Source organism: Aythya marila, assembly GCF_965140915.1.
Source record: "Aythya marila genome assembly, chromosome: 9".
In the NCBI taxonomy this organism is placed as follows: domain Eukaryota; kingdom Metazoa; phylum Chordata; class Aves; order Anseriformes; family Anatidae; genus Aythya; species Aythya marila.
This window is the reverse complement of record NC_139050.1, coordinates 17426182-17441630: the sequence shown is the minus strand read 5'-3', so window position 1 is coordinate 17441630 and position 15449 is coordinate 17426182. Positions and strand designations below refer to the sequence as shown.

Here is a 15449-nt window from a genome sequence, read left to right as displayed (position 1 = left end):
GGCCACCCGGAGCGGTTTGCGGCTCCCGGTACCGGGAACCGGGGCGTGCGGTGCCCCGCTGGCAGCCCGCGGCCGGGTCCCGGGGCCGGTGTTCGTGTCAGTCCCGGTGCCGGTGTCAGTCCCGGTGCCGATGTCAGGTCCCGGTGCCGGTGTCACGTCCCGGTGCCCTCTCCCGGTGCCGGTACCGGCTCCCGGTGCCGCGGCTCCGCCCGTGCGCACGGCGGGCGCGGCCCCTGGCGGTCACCTTGGCGCCGGGGCCGGGCGGGGAGGAGCGGAGCGGAGCGCTCAGACCGGGCTGAGCCCCCGGTACCCCCCCGTTTCCATCCCCTCCGGTACCACCGGCACCAACCACCCCCAACCTCCCGGTGCCTACGGGCGGCGCCCCGCCGGTACCCGCAACCCCCGTACACCGGGGGGGCTCCATCCATCCACCCATCCGTCCATCCATCCATCCATCCATCCCAATCCCGGTCCCAATCCCGGTCCCGGTGCCATTCCCGGTGCCGTTCCCGGTGCCGGTGCCGGTGCCCCCATGGCGGAGGCAGGCGGCGCTGCGGGGGCCCGGAGCTAGGCGGGAGGCGGCCCGGGATGGCCAGGATGAACGTGGCCCTGCAGGAGCTCGGCCACGCCGTGAGTGGGGGCCCGGGGGGGGCGCGACAAAACCGGGAGGGAGCCGGTGCGGGGCAGCCCCGGGAGCTGGGGGGGCTGCGGGGGGCTGCGGGGGGCTGCGGGGGCTTGGCAGCCCCTCCCCGTGGTGGCAGGGATGGGGGGGGACAAGGAGGGGACGAGGGGACCCGCCCACAAAGCTTGGGGTCGGGCAGGGGGTCCTGGGTGCCCCCCCGGCCCCCCCCGCTCCACCGGGGCACGGGGGGTGGTGGGGGGCTGCGGGGAGCACCCCCAAAGCCAGCCCCGGGGTGGGGGGGAGAAGGGGGGGTGACCCCAAATTGAGGTGCTGGGGGGGCACAGCGGTGACAAGGGGATGGGTTGGGGTCCCTGGGGGGCTGCCCCCCCCCCAGATAACCCACGGGGCGTTAACTCTGGAGCCTACTGACGGCACCGCGGCGCCCTCCTACCACACCCCCGGCTCAGCTCCGCGCCCCCCCCCCCAAAAAATGGGTCCTGGGCAGCCCCCCCAGGCCTGATGCAGGGGGTCCCGGCCCCCCCTGGCTCCTTTCTGCCCCCCTCTCCCCATAAAGCCCCCCCCCCAAAAAACACCACCCACCCTGCCCCGGGCTTTTCCCTTTGCACCAAGCACAGCGGGGACCTGGTTGGGGTCCCGGGGGGGTGCCCCCAGCTGTGCCCCCCCCCCTGCACATCTGCATGGAAAGTTCCAGGCTCTCTGGGGGGGGGGGGGGGGCTGAGGAAGGGGGAGGGGCAGAGCAGAGCCAGCGGTTGCCTGGTGACGAGGACCACGTCTGATGCCGCGGCTGCCATGGCGACGGGGAGGGATGCTCCAGGGCCCCCCCCAAAATTTCCCACCCGTGTCCCCCCCCCAGCACCCAGCCTCACCCTCCCAGGGGCTCCGGGGGGGGGGGCAGCCTCTGAGGGAGACCCCAGCTTCCCTATGAGCCCCCCGAGCGGGCACCAGCCCCACTGTGAGAGCTGGGGAGGGTGAGGGGGGGGCTCAGCCGGCCCCCCCCATTCTGCGCCCCCCCCCAGCCCGCTGTGTGCCCCGGCAGATGCCCGACTACAAGCGTGCCACGCTGCAGGAGGATGAGGCACCGGAGCCCACGGGGGACGGCAGCGCCTCCCCCGACAGCGTGGAGGTGAGCCCGGACCCCCCCCCAAATCCCCAAATCCCCTCCTGGACCCCCCCCCAATGGTTCCTACAGCCCCAATCTGCCCGCAGCCTTTTGGGGGGGGCAGCGGGAGCGGGACTGGGACGTGGCCAAAATGCTGCAGAGAGCGCACAGGAGCCAATTCCCTCCCTGCAGCTTCATGGGGTGGCACCGTGACCCCCCTGGGGATGCCCCAGCTGTGGGGTGACCCCTTCCAGGGGGTCCTGGCGCTGTCCCCATGCACCCAGGGGCTTTGTGGGGGGGGGGGCACAGATGCGATGCCGGACCCCTGCCTCCTACCCAGGTGGGGTTTCGGAAGGGGCCGGGGCCGCTGCTGAGCCGCCTGGCGTCGCGCAGCCAGCTGGAGCTGGCGCTCAGCGCCGTCGCCGTCACCCTGGCCCTGCTGCTGGGCGCCGCCGTGGTCGCGCTGGCCGTGCAGTACAGCAGAGGTAGGGGCGGCGTGTGACCCCCCCGCGGCCCCAAGGACAGCGGGATCGGGGGCACGGCCTCGTCCCCGGGGCGCTGCGCCCACCCCGGGGGGCGGTCGGGGCTCGGCACCGCGGTGCGCCCCCCGGTTTGCCCCCCGCGCACGGCTCTGCCGTCCCCCCCAGACCCCTCCCGCAGCACCTGCCTGACCGACGCCTGCGTGCGCGTGGCCAGCAAGATCCTGGAGGCTCTGGACCCGGCCACCGACCCGTGCCAGGACTTCTACCAGTACTCCTGCGGGGGCTGGATCAGGAGGAACCCGCTGCCCACCGGGCGCTCCAAGTGGAGCACCTTCAACAGCATCTGGGACCAGAACCAGGCCATCATGAAGCACCTCCTAGGTGGGCGGCGGTGGGGACACCGAGGTGGGGACACCTTCGGGTGCAGAATTTCTCCCCACACGCCCAGGGCTGAGCCACGGCCCCCCCCCATCATGCAGAAAACGCCAGCTTCAACTCGAGCAGCGAGGCGGAGAGGAAGACGCAGCGCTACTACCTGTCCTGCCTCAAGGAGCAGCGCATCGAGGAGCTGGGCGCACAGCCCCTGGTGGAGCTCATCGACAAGGTGGGCGGCACGGGGACCACCGGGGGGCTCAAAATGTCCCCGTCCTGTCCTGTCACCCCCCAGCTGGGTGACGGATGCCCCCCCCGGGGGCTGCTCTGCGGGCAGATCGGCGGCTGGAACGTCAGCGGCTCGTGGAACCAGAGCGGCTTCATGGAGGTGCTGAAGGTGGTGTCGGGCACCTACCGGGCGACCCCCTTCTTCACCGTGTACGTGGGGGCCGACTCCAAGAGCTCCAACAGCAACGTCATCCAGGTGGGCACGAGGGGCTGCGGGCACCGGGGGGGGCACCGGGGGGCAGCGGGCTGCCCGTATCGCCCCTCTGCGCCCTCCCCAGGTGGACCAGTCGGGGCTTTTCCTCCCCTCCCGGGACTACTACCTGAACAGGACGGCCAACGAGCGGGTGAGAGGGGCGAGAGCCCCCCCGGGAGATGGTGTCGTGGGGGGGCCAGGCCTGGACCCATGGGTGGGGGCGTCCCACGGATGGGACTGAGCTGGTTGCTGGGGTCCCGCTAGGTGCTGGCCGCCTACCTGGACTACATGGTGGAGCTGGGCACGCTGCTGGGGGGGGCCAAGGAGCCCACCCGGCTGCAGATGCAGCAGGTGCTGGACTTCGAGACCCTGCTGGCCAACATCACCGTGCCCCAAGCCGAGCGGCGGGATGATGAGAAGATCTACCACAAGATGAGCATCGCTGAGCTGCAGGTGGGCACGGCCGGGGGGGGAAAAAATAATTTTGGGGGTCCCTCCGGGTCCCCTCCTCGTCCTGAAGCCCTGGGGGTGGAGGGGAGTCACTGGGAAGGAGCTTTTAGGGCAGGGCAGGGATTTGGGGTGCTGAGGGAGCTGGGGATGGCGGGGCAGGGGGGTGTGGAGCTGTGCCAAGTGCCTTGGGGGGCCACATCCCCGTGTCCCCCAGGTGCTCGCCCCCGCCATCGACTGGCTGGATTACCTCTCCTACTCCCTGGCCCCGCTGGAGCTGGCTGAGACGGAGCCCGTGGTGGTGTACGGGGACGCCTACCTCCAGCAGGTCTCCGACCTCATCAACAGCACCGACAAGAGGTGAGACCCCCCGGGGCTGAACCCTCTCGGCGGGGGGCACCGGGCGCCCTCCTCCCCCCAGCCCCGTGCCGACCCCTCTGCCCCCGCAGCGTCCTGAACAACTACCTGATCTGGAACCTGGTGCAGAAAACCGCCTCCAGCCTGGACCAGCGCTTCGAGACGGCCCAGGAGAGGCTGCTGGAGACGCTCTACGGCACCAGGAAGGTAACGGGGGGGGGGGCTCCGGGACCACCCCCCGCCACCCACAGCAGCGCGGGGGCAGCCGGAGAGCCTCTGCCCTTGGGGTGCCCTTGGGGTGTTGAGCCCTGGAGGCTGCAGGAGGATTTGGGGACTGGTTTTTGGGATGGGGGGGGGGCGCTGCTGGGGGATTCCCCACAGCCTTAGGGGGCAGGGAGGGAGCAGGGGAGGGGGTTTGGGCTGCCCCGGGGGTCTCAGGGGCTCCGGTCTCCCCCCCCCCCCACAGTCCTGCACGCCCCGCTGGCAGACCTGCATCTCCAACACGGACGACACGCTGGGCTTCGCCCTGGGCTCCCTCTTCGTCAAAGCCACCTTCGACCGGGACAGCAAGGCCATCGTGAGGACAATTCCCCCCCCGTCACCCCCCCGTCACCCCCAGTTCCCCCCCCCTGAACCCGGTGATGTTGAAATGGGACCCCCGGGGTCGGGGTTAGGGGGTCTCCCTGTGCTCACCTCCTGCCCGAGCCACCCCTATACGATGGGCAGCAGGGGGTGGCACGGGGGGGCATGGCAGGGGGTGGACAGGGTGTGTGTCCCCCCCCCCGTCCCCAGGCGGAGGAGATGATCAGCGAGATCCGGACGGCTTTCGAGGGGTCCCTGGACCAACTGGACTGGATGGATGAGACGACGCGGCAGGCGGCGAAAGAGAAGGTGCCCCCGGGGGGGGGGGGGGGGGGGGTTGGGGGACCCCCCCCCCAGGTATTTCCTGGCCCCATCTCACCCCCAGGACCTCTCCCCACGCAGGCGGATGCCATCTACGACATGATCGGCTTCCCGGACTTCATCCTGGACAACAAGGAGCTGGATGATGTCTACGATGGGGTAGGGGGCTCCAAGCCCTGCAGGACCCCTGGTGGGACAATTGGGGGGGGGGACACAGGGCACCAAACGGAGCCACCTGGGCACCCAGCAGCACCCCGTGAAGCTGGACACGTCCTCACCCAGCCTCTCCCCCCCCCAGTACGAGGTGTCCGAGGACTCCTTCTTCCAGAACATGCTCAACTTCTACAACTTCTCCGCCAAGGTGATGGCCGACCAGCTGCGCAAGCCCCCCAACCGGGACCAGTAAGGGACTGGGGGGGGGCTCTGGGAGGCACTGGGGGGACACGGGGAGAGGAGGGGAGAGGTGACCCGTCCCCGTCCCTGCCCCGCAGGTGGAGCATGACCCCGCAGACCGTCAATGCCTACTACCTGCCCACCAAAAACGGCATCGTCTTCCCCGCCGGCATCCTGCAGGCTCCCTTCTACGCCCGCAGCCACCCCAAGTGAGCCGGGAACGGGGTCAGGAGGGGATGCAGGGGGGCGATCCCGATCCAGGGTGCCCAGGATGGGGAGGGGGTGATGCCGTGATCCCTCTGCGCTCACCCGGCTGTGCCCCGCGGCCCTGCAGAGCCCTGAATTTCGGCGGCATCGGCGTGGTGATGGGGCACGAGCTGACCCACGCCTTTGACGACCAAGGTGAGAGCCCGCGGGCACCCCTCATCGCCTTCCCTTTCCCCCCCCCGAGCCCCCCAGTGCCGGGGGGGGGGTGAATTGCTTCGCCATCCATCGCATCGTGCGTGCTCGTGGCCGCGGCCACCCTCACCCCCCCCGGCTGGCTGGCTTCCCCTTCTATGTCCTGTCTCCCCAGGTGGCACCCGCCGATTCCTCCCCCCGGCTTCTCTGTGCAGCTTTCGCTCCATCCGCTTGGTGAGGACACGGTGGCTGCAGCTTGGGCCCCCCCTGCGGCCTGCCTCCTCCTCCTCCTCCTCCTCCTCCTCCTCCTCCTCCTCATCTTCCTCCTTTTTGGGGCCCGCTCACATCCCCGCTCTGCTTTGCGCCTCTCACCGGAGCCAGCGGGGGTTGAGCTGGGGGGAAAACGGGGGAATTTGGGGTCACGGGGACACCGGGAGGGGGGACAAGAACATGGCAGAGCCCCAGGACAGAGACCACCTGGAGCAGGAGCTGGGGGACACCTTCTCCCCAGGGTGCTCCAGGTCCCCTAAAGTCCCTCGGGTGCCCCCACGGTGCCCGGTATGGGGTGGGCTCCGCGGGGAAGGGGGTCAGCATCCCCCCAATGGCTCGGTCCCGCAGGCCGCGAGTACGACAAGGAGGGCAACCTGCGGCCCTGGTGGCAGAACTCCTCGCTGGAGGCCTTCAAGAACCGGACGGCGTGCATGACGGAGCAGTACGGCCGCTACACCGTGCACCGCGAGAAGGTCAACGGCCGCCAGACGCTGGGCGAGAACATCGCCGACAACGGCGGGCTGAAGGCAGCCTACAACGTGGGTCGGGGGGCCCGGGACCTCGTCTTTTTGTGTGTGTGCCCCTTCCCCCCCCCAGGGCTTCACGGTGTCTTCCCCCGCAGGCGTACAAGTCGTGGCTGCAGAAGAACGGGGATGAGAAGCGCCTGCCGGCCCTGGGGCTCACCAACCACCAGCTTTTCTTCGTGGGTTTCGCCCAGGTACCGGTGCCGTGCCTTCCCTTCCCCACCCCTGGGTGCCACCCCGCTGTCCCCACCCCACCTAACGGGGCCGGGGCCGTGCCCCATGGTGCTGGGGATGCCGACGGGCTCCCCTCATCCCCCTACACCCGTTCCAGGTGTGGTGCTCGGTGCGGACGCCCGAGAGCTCCCACGAGGGGCTGGTGACCGACCCGCACAGCCCCGACAAGTACCGGGTGATCGGCACCCTCAGCAACTCCCGGGACTTTGTGGAGCATTTCGGCTGCCCCCTGGGCTCCCCCATGAACCCCGGCCGGCACTGCGAGGTGTGGTAGCCACCGGCACGGCCCCACGGGGACAGGGGGGGGGCACCGGGCCCGGCTGTACCCTCCGTAGCCCCGCACCCTCACCGGGTGCCCACCGGGACCCCCCCCGTGCTCACACCGCTCCCCGTGCCCCCCGTTGGCTCCCCTCCGGTGCCCGGGGATGGGATGTAGGGGGGGTGGCGGGGAGGCCGCGGTGCCCCCACGCCAGCCCCGCTCGTGCCACGACCCCATGGGGGGGGGGGCACCAGAGCCGAGCCCCCCCCCGGTGCCGGTGTGAGCCCAGGGGGGTGCCCGGTGCCGGTGTCCCCCTCGCCGCCCCCCCCTACACCCCCAATTCCTCCTCCCGCAGCCCGGTGCCCGCTTGCTGGGGCCGGGGGGCAGCGGGGGGAGCCCGGTGCCCGCCGCTGGCTTCACGGGACGATTAAAGCAGCTTCCACACAGCCGCCTCCGCCTGCTTCGTGGCGGCACCGGGGGGGGGCTGAGGAACCGGGGGGGGCGGCTGAGGGACCGGGAGGGGGTGAACGGGGGCTGCGGGCACCGGGATGTGAAGTTTGGGGTACGGGGACCGGGTGTGAACACCGGGATGTGGAGACACGGACACCGGGAGTGGGGGGGGGGGGGGCACGGCCCGACCTCGGGCCTCCAGGTCTACCCGGGGCCCCCCCGGTAAACGATACCGGGCCGCAAAGCCCGCTGGGAGTTGTAGTCCTGCCGGCCTCCCCGCGGCGCGAGGCACGCTGGGGGTTGTAGTCCCGCGCCTCGCCTCCCCCAGCGCCGCGCTGCGGGCTGCGCACTACGTTTCCCAGCAGGCCCCGCGCGGCGGCAGCATCATCATCAGCACCAGCGGACGGGGCCTAGGCGCTGCCGGCCGGCCTCGGGGGTGCTGTGGGGGCGGTGGGGGGGCACCGGGCGCTAGGCCCGACCCCAGCCCCGCCGCGCCCCATGGAGCCGGTGACGCCCGTGGAGCTGCTGTGCCTGGGCTCCAGCCTGGCGCTGTCGGGGCTGTGCTACTACCTGTACCGGAGGAAGGCCGCTGTGGCAGCGCGCGTGCAGGTACCCGCGGCCTATGTGTGTGTGTGTGTGTGTGTGCCCCCCCCCCAGCCCGGTTGGGGCCTACCGGGGGCAGCCCGGTGACCGCCCCCCTCCCTGCCCCTCCAGGAGGCCCCCAAGCTGCCGGTGGGTGAGGAGTTACCGGCGCTGGTGTCCGCAGCCCCGGGGAGCTGCCTGCCCTATGTGGCTCTGGAAGGTAAGGGGGTGGGGGTGAGGGGGGGCCCAGGGCACGCAGGGGGCTCGGGGTGCCCCCCGTGTGGCCTCGACCCCCGTCCCCTCGTCCCCAGGCGTGGTGCTGCCCGCCAAGGCGGCGCTGTGCAGCCAGTACCACGGCGGGATGCAGGGCGTCATCCAGAAGCTGCTGCTCAAGGAGCACCGGCTGGTGTGGAACAGCTTGGCACGGAGCTGGTGAGCGCTGGGGAAGGGCATCGAGGGGGGGCCCTCACCCTCCGGGGCCACGCGAGAGGCTCTGGGTGCAACCCCAGGACCCCTTCGCATCCCCCCGCATCTCACCACCGTGCTCTCTACTTGCAGGACCGAGAGTGAGCGGGTGCTGTCGGAGCAGGTCTACACCGTCCCTTTCCTGCTGGCCTCGCCGGACGCCGAGGTGGCGATGCAGGTGAGCGTGGAGAGCCCGCTGCGAGCCGTCCGCCTGCCCCTGGAGACGGTGTACGAGCGCTTCCAGCAGCCGGCCCACGGCTTCCGCGACCTGCTGGGCCACTACCTGAGCGGGGAGAAGCCCAAAGGCATCCTGGAGACCGAGGAGATGCTGCGGGTGGGGGCGGCGCTGACGGGCATCGGGGAGCTGGCCCTGCACCCCGACGGCTCGCTGCACCTCCAGCCGCCGGCCCGCGAGGGCGAGTATTTCTTGTGCCTGGGGGACTGGCAGGCGGTGCTGGCCGAGCTGGAGGCGGCCAGCGGCTTCTGGAAGGGGGCGGCGGCGCTGTGCGCGGCGCTGGGGCTGGCCGTCCTCCTCCACGCCGCGTGCCGGGCCCTCCGCCACGCTCGCCTGAAACGGGAGCCCGAGGAGGACAAGGAGCCCGAGGGCGAGGAGGAGCCCGAGGCCGAAGGGGGGCTGGAGGACTCGTGCGTGGTCTGCCTCAGCCGGCCCCGCGAGTGCGTCCTGCTGGGCTGCGGCCACATCTGCTGCTGCTTCCGCTGCTTCCAGGCCTTGCCCACCCGCCTCTGCCCCATCTGCCGGGGGCCCATCGACCGCGTGGTGCCCCTCTACCAGGCCTGAGGGCGCCTTTTGGGGTGGGGGGGGAAGGGCAGGGAGGGGCAGTGCCAACCCAGCCCGGCCCCGAGCCTGGGGGAACCTCGGGGGTCCAGCAGCACGCAGCTGCGTGGTTCCTGCTGGGGAGGGTCCCCGTGTGCCCCCCACTGTTCTGGGGGATCCCACAGCCCCCCCATCCTGTCTGTCTGCCAAAGGAACCCCCTTAATGTGAGCGCGTGGGGGCAACCTGCTCCTGGTGCCTGATTAAGGAGTCCCCTGCACCCTCCGGGCCTGTTTCTGAGCCCTGACCCCCCCCTCCAGAAGGCATGTGGCTTTTTTTTCCCCCCTTGTGTTGCTTTTGCAGCGTGTGGCTTTGTCTGCGGGGACAACGACGGGGCCGGGGGGAGATCCCACAGCCAGCGGGGCACAGCTGGGGAGGGCAGGAGCCGGGCAGAACCCCCCCCAGAGCCAGCACCGTGCCATACCTGGGTGCCAGCACCCCCTACCTCGTGCCTGCACCCCATAAGCAAGCTGCTTGGGGACAGGCCCCCCCTTCACCAGCTGCTCTGGCACCCAGGAGGGGCACAGGGGCACCCTGCCCGTGCCTCCAGCACCCACCAAACCCCACAAACGCCCCCCCCGGTGCCCAGCTGTAGGAACGCCTCGCGGTTGCCCGCCGACTGATAACAGCCAGGCCGATCCCTGATAACGCCCAGCTCAGCCTCCTGTCATCCTTCGCGCCGCTAACACCCCCAGCACCCCCCCCCGGCCCTGCTGGGTGGAGGGCAGGGCCCCCCCAGCACCCTTGGGTGCTGGATGGATGGGTGCCATCCCCAAGGCGACGGCTCTCCCCATCTCCATGGCGACCGCTGCCCTGCGCCTCCCCATCCTGCCCGCAGTTGCCCAGGCAACCCGCGGGCTCTCCGGGCTCCAGCAGCTTTGGGATGCCCAGGATTTGGGGTGGGGGCGGCACCGCCAGCCAGACACCAGCTTTAGGGGGTGCTGCGCCCCCTCCCCACAGCACCAGCCCCCTCGTTTTGGGGCTGGGCGCAGAGCCGTGGTGCCCCCAAAACCCCCCTGTGGGCATTTTTGGGGTGGGACGAGGGGTCTTCCACCCCCCCCCCCAGAGCAGCAGGGCTGCCGCAGAGTGAGCAGTGGGGAGCGGGACCCCCCCACACACACAGCCTGGGCATCCCCCCGCAGCAGGAGGGATTTGGGGAAGGAGATAAATACCAGATGGCAGCGGGCCGGGCTGCCAGGAAGGCGCTCCCCGCGTGCCAAGAGCTGCTGGCACCAGCTGCCCCTGCACCCACAGACGGCTGCCGCAGTGCCCGCACCCCCCGGGGGGGCTGTGACACGTCCCCCCCCACCTCCCCGGGGACACTGGGGCAGGACAGCGGTGCTGAGCCACCTCCCCGGGATATATAGGGCCCGTGGGGACCCAGCTGGCAGCCCCACACCGGCCGCAGCCCTATGGGCACCCACCCGTGCCCACCGCCCCCTCCATGCCCCCCCTTGGGGCTGCCAGCAGCCCCCCCCCCACATCCCTGTCTGTCGTCATGGTGATGGGACGTGGTGGCAGACGGCGATGGAGCCTCAGCACCCTGCAGGGCTGCTCCCCCCGGCTCGGGGCCACGCGGGGATGAAGGGTTTTTGGGGTGAAGGCACCCCCCCTGCATCAATGGGACCTCGGCCCCAGGTGGCTCACGGTGGTCATGGGGTTGGCGCCGTCCCTTTTCCACCCACCCCAGTGGGGGATTTGGGGTGGGAGCCCACCGGGGGGCCCTTTTTCCTCACCTCACTGCCCCGAGCCCTTCACCACCCCCCAGGCTCACCAGCACCACAAGTGCCCCCGCACCACACCCGCTCCCCCAAATCCGGGGTCAAACAGCCCCCCAACCCCTACCCTTCAGCTACCAGCGAGCTGAAGGCACCTCCCGACGTCCCCAGCCCCCCAGGTGACCTCCGGCAGCCCCCCCCCCCCCCCGTGGGGACACCCCCGGGTGCCGGTGGCAGCAGGGAGCTGGCACTCGGCGCGCGCGGCCCCGGGGCTGCGGCAGGCGCCAGCAGCGGTGCCATTTCACGTTTCTTGGCAGGGCCGGGAGCGGAGCAGATGGAGGCACCGCCACGCAGCCTCCAGGCACACCTCCGTGCCACCGCCGGCTCCCCGGCCTGCTGCTCACACCCCAAAATCCCCCCCCCCCCCGGGGTCACCAAGGGCTATGGGGGAAGCCATCGGCTCCGTGCAGGTGCCTGGTTTTGGGGAGCAGCCTCCTGGGCCTTCCCCAGGGCACCAACCCTGCCAACGCAGCCCCTTCCCCTGCTGGGCTCGTCCTGAGACGTGCCCCAAGAAGCCCTTTTTGGGGCATTTTGGGGCCGCTCCTGGCCTTTTGGCATCCCCACACGGGATGGCAGCACCCCTGGCACGCTGCGCCCCAACGCACGCTGTTCTTTGCATGCGCAGCCTGTGGCCACTCCAGCAGTGCTGTCCCCATCACAGTTGGGAGCCTGGCCCTAAAACAGCCCCAGGAGGGGGACGCAGCACCCTCAGCCCCACGAGATGCCCCAATCTTCACTCAGGAGCTGCAGCCCACATTTAGGGCCCAGGACGGGACAAATCTCCCACTCCCCCAGCCCCCAGGAGCCCCGTGCTCGCTCACCAAACACCCCAAAACCAAAACCACTGCTCTGCGCATGCTTTTGGGGCCAACCAGGGTGCTCCCAGCGGGACCAGGACCCCCCTTGGGCACAGCACCAGGCCCCCCAAATCCCACACAGCCCATCCCCACCTGGCCACGCTCTCCCCAACCCCACAACTCGCCAGTCTGTGCCCACGGGCAGCGGCACGTGGGCCTGGCGGTGGGAAAAGCAGGGCACATCTCAGCGTGGGCCTCTCGCCTATTTTCCCAGGCACTTTTTTTTTTCGTTTTTTTTTTTTCCAGAAGCCATCACATGAAAAAGTTCAAGCTGCTTCCCCGGCTAAAGCAGGAACAAAAGCAGCGCCTGGCTGGTGGGGAGGGGGGCACGGCCGCCCCGTTCCTCCGTCCCCGCTCTCGGAGGGGAGCGGCGCGCCGCAGAGCCCGGCACAAAGGGAACGGCGCGGCCGAACCTTCCCAAAATAACCCCACCTGCCCCTCGCCTGGGCCGCTCCAGCCGACGCTCTCCTGCTGCATCCTTCAGCCCAGATCCCAAAGCACGGAATAAGGAGATGGTGGCGGGGGTAAATGGGCCAAAACGGGCCGTGGTCTCTGCGAGAACCCCGCTCTCAGCCCCTAGAGACACCCAAGGGTGCTGCTGGTGGGGCTGGGAGCTGTAAGGCCACGTCTGCACCTTCCTCATCCTCCCAAATAGGGCTGAGCCCTGTCCTGGGGCCGAGCAGCACTGCCCAAACCCCCCCCAAGGACCAGCAGCCCCCAGCCTGGGCTTAAATACCCCCAGGTGCCTGGGGGGGTGCCCAGGTGGGGCTGCTCAAGGCCAATTTGGTGCAATTGAGGTTTGGGGGGACTTTTGGGGTTGAATCATGGCTGGCTGCCCCATGGGGGTCACCTCCCTTCTATAGCCCCCCCCCAAAATCCCTCAGGGGGGTGCAGCCAAGCCATGGGGTGGACCCGTTTGGGGTCACCATGGGGCAGGGCCACCCTGGGGTGCTGCAGCCCCCCCAAATCCACCTGCGCGCCCCCATCTGCAGGCAGCAACCCATATGGGGGGGGGGGGGCAGGGGACTGCAGGGGGACCGGGCACTCCAAAACGGTGATGGGGGACACCCCAAAACCGGGGGGGGGGGGGGGGCGAGCAGCAACGGGGTGTGGGGGGGACCCCCAGAGGGCTGTCAGGGTGACAACCACAGGATCTGGGGACACGGGGGAGGGGGGCACGGGGGAGAGGGACACGGGGGAGGAGGGGGACCCGACGGGGAGGGAGCGCAGGGGGGGGCGCCCCCGGGGGATGCTCCCGCTGCCCCCCCCCCTCTCCCTCCTCTGCCCCCCCGGCCGTGCTCGGAGCCGCCCCCGGCGGGGTGTGTGTGTGTGTGTGTGTGGGGGGGGGGGGGTCCCCGCTCCCCCCGCTCCCCCCGGATGCATGACTTCATCCTTCCGCCCGCCTCGCCTCCAGCCCCCCCCCAGCCCTCCCCGCTGCCTCCTCCTCCTCCTCCTCCTCCTCCTCCTGCCGCCGCTGTCGGTGCCCGGTGCCGGTGCCCGGTGCCGCCGCCGCTCTCCGCAGACTGGCTGCTCCCGGCCGGGCAGCGGAGCGGCTCGGCACGGCCCGGCCCGGCCCGTTTAAGGCCCGGCCATGTCGCAGGTGCTGCCCTACGGCGAGGACAAGGTGGTGGGGCGCTACGGCGCCGAGCCCGAAGCCGGGGAGCTGCCCTTCAGCTGCCGCCTGCAGGACACCAACGCCTTCTTCGGGGGCAACCAGGGCAAGCGGCCCCCCAAGCTGGGACAGATCGGCCGCGCCAAAAGAGGTACCCCCCCCCCCCACACACACACACCCCCACACCCCCCCCAAATCCCCCTGTTCGGTTGTCACCCCCCCACCCCGCCCCAAATCGCTATGGGGTCCCCGGGATGCGGCTCCCCCCCCCCCCCCCCACCTCCCCGTCCCTCTCCTCCAGCATCACCCGGCTCTGCCCCACGGCACCCCCCCCACTATCTCCTACCCCCCCCCCCCGGCATCCCCAGGACCCCCCCGGTGTCGGGACCCCCCCCCCGACCCCATTGCAGGCAGGGTGTCCCCCCCCCCCGAGCTGCCCCCCCCATCACCCGCAGCCGGGGGCTGCCCAGGGGGTACCCCAGGTCCCCCCCCCGGAGCTGCTCCTCGGCACCCCTGGGCTTGCTGCACACCCCAGACCACCCCCCCAGCCCTATAGGACCCCCCCCAGCCCTATAGGACCCCCTCAACCCTATAGACCCCCCCCCAGCCCCATAACCACCCCCCCATCCCCTCCTGCCGCAGAGACCCCCACCGGCAGCACCGCTGCCCCCCCCCGGGCTCCATGAAGCTGCCGTGTGGTGTGTGCCCCCCCCCGCTTCACTGCTTGCCGCAGAGACCCCATCAGCCTCAATCGGGACCCAAATAAACGCCCCCCCCCCCCCCCCCAAAGATGTGTCACCACCACCCCTCGCCCCCATGCCTTGGGGAACCCCATCCGCAGCCCCTGCCATCCCCGCAGCCCCCCCCCACCCGCTGGGGGGGCACCACGGGGACCCCCCCCCAATCCCTTCTTGAGCTGCAGGGGCAAAATTTGGGGAGGGGGGGACACCCAGAGACCCCCCAGCGCTGAGGGGCTCCCCGCCCCCCTTTGCAGTGCTGATGGATGGGACCAGCGGCCCCCCCGCAGGGTATGGGGGGGGCTGTTCCCCCCCCCCAGAGGGGATTTGGGGGGCAAATCCCCCCCCCCGTGGGCATGGGGGGGGGTCTGGCTGCTGCCCCACTGATGCTGGCGGTGGGGGGGGGTCCGGCCAATCCGCCCCCCAAGGGGCTGCTGGGGGGGCTGCTGACCCTATATCCCCCCCCCCCAGGTGGAGATGCTGTTGTGGGGGGGTCCTGCCCTGGTGATGTTGGGGGGGGGGGATGCTGCGTAGCCCCCCCGTGGTGGTGATAATGATGGGGGGGGGGCTCTGGGGTGATGCTGGGGGGGTCTGTCTGTCTGGCAGTGCTTTGGGGGGGTCTGTCCAGCCCCCCCCCGTGCCGATGCTGCCTGCGGGAGGTTGGGGGGGGGCATCCAGCAGCCGCTGGTGCCGCTGGGGGCCCGGCGGTGCCCCCCCCGCTGGGTCATTACCCATTCCAGTCCTGTTGCTCGCAGCAGCTCCTGCCGCAGCGCGGAGGGGGGGTCCCTTCCTGCCCCCCCCCGCCCACGCCATCCACCCACAGCCACAGGAAAAGGGGGGGGCACCCCCTGCCTGTTCCCCCCTCCCATCACCCCATTCCCCCCCCCCCCTAAAACCCCTTGGGGGTGGCGGTAAGGGATAGGGGGGCGCATCCAGCCCCTATGCAGGGAGAGGAGGAGGAGGAGGAGGAGGAGGGGGGGGATAAGGGAGGAAGGGCCGGGTGCTGGCCCCCCCCCAGCGTGTCCCCGCACCCACCCGCGTCCCCCCCCCGCGTGTCCCCGCAGTGGTGATCGAGGATGACCGGATAGACGAGGTGCTCAAGGGCATGACGGAGAAGTCGCCGTCGGGGGTATAAACCCGGAGAGAGCCGCCGCCAGGACCCTCGGGCCCGGGGGGGGGCACAGAGGAGGAAAGAGAAAGGGGGGGGGGCGGTGGGAGGCCATACACCGCGGCCCCCCCCCCCCCCCCAACAGCACATGGCCCCATTTGGGG

General features: G+C 71.0%; 3 protein-coding genes across 3 annotated transcripts; all 3 read left to right on the top strand.

The window, feature by feature from the left end:
- Window positions 1-588: 588 nt before the first annotated feature.
- On the top strand, window positions 589-7092 carry ECE2 (endothelin converting enzyme 2; the record flags this gene model as incomplete). The annotated part of the gene is made up of 19 exons (XM_082766699.1): window positions 589-630; window positions 1680-1766; window positions 2083-2227; window positions 2390-2605; window positions 2704-2828; window positions 2934-3080; window positions 3163-3228; window positions 3342-3530; window positions 3742-3884; window positions 3974-4088; window positions 4348-4458; window positions 4674-4772; window positions 4866-4943; window positions 5083-5186; window positions 5276-5386; window positions 5512-5579; window positions 6195-6385; window positions 6469-6564; window positions 6702-7092. 19 exons carry the CDS (start codon window positions 589-591, stop codon window positions 6876-6878), a joined length of 2310 nt encoding a protein of 769 aa, XP_082622825.1. The 3' UTR covers window positions 6879-7092.
- A 624-nt stretch (window positions 7093-7716) lies between these two features.
- On the top strand, window positions 7717-9883 carry LOC309881614 (mitochondrial ubiquitin ligase activator of nfkb 1-A-like). Its single transcript, XM_082767768.1, has 4 exons — window positions 7717-7922; window positions 8028-8115; window positions 8207-8327; window positions 8454-9883. Exons 1-4 carry the CDS (start codon window positions 7812-7814, stop codon window positions 9157-9159), a joined length of 1026 nt encoding a protein of 341 aa, XP_082623894.1. The 5' UTR covers window positions 7717-7811; the 3' UTR covers window positions 9160-9883.
- A 3357-nt stretch (window positions 9884-13240) lies between these two features.
- Window positions 13241-15413, top strand: CAMK2N2 (calcium/calmodulin dependent protein kinase II inhibitor 2). The gene is made up of 2 exons (XM_082767609.1): window positions 13241-13591; window positions 15242-15413. Exons 1-2 carry the CDS (start codon window positions 13420-13422, stop codon window positions 15310-15312), a joined length of 243 nt encoding a protein of 80 aa, XP_082623735.1. The 5' UTR covers window positions 13241-13419; the 3' UTR covers window positions 15313-15413.
- Window positions 15414-15449: the final 36 nt, after the last annotated feature.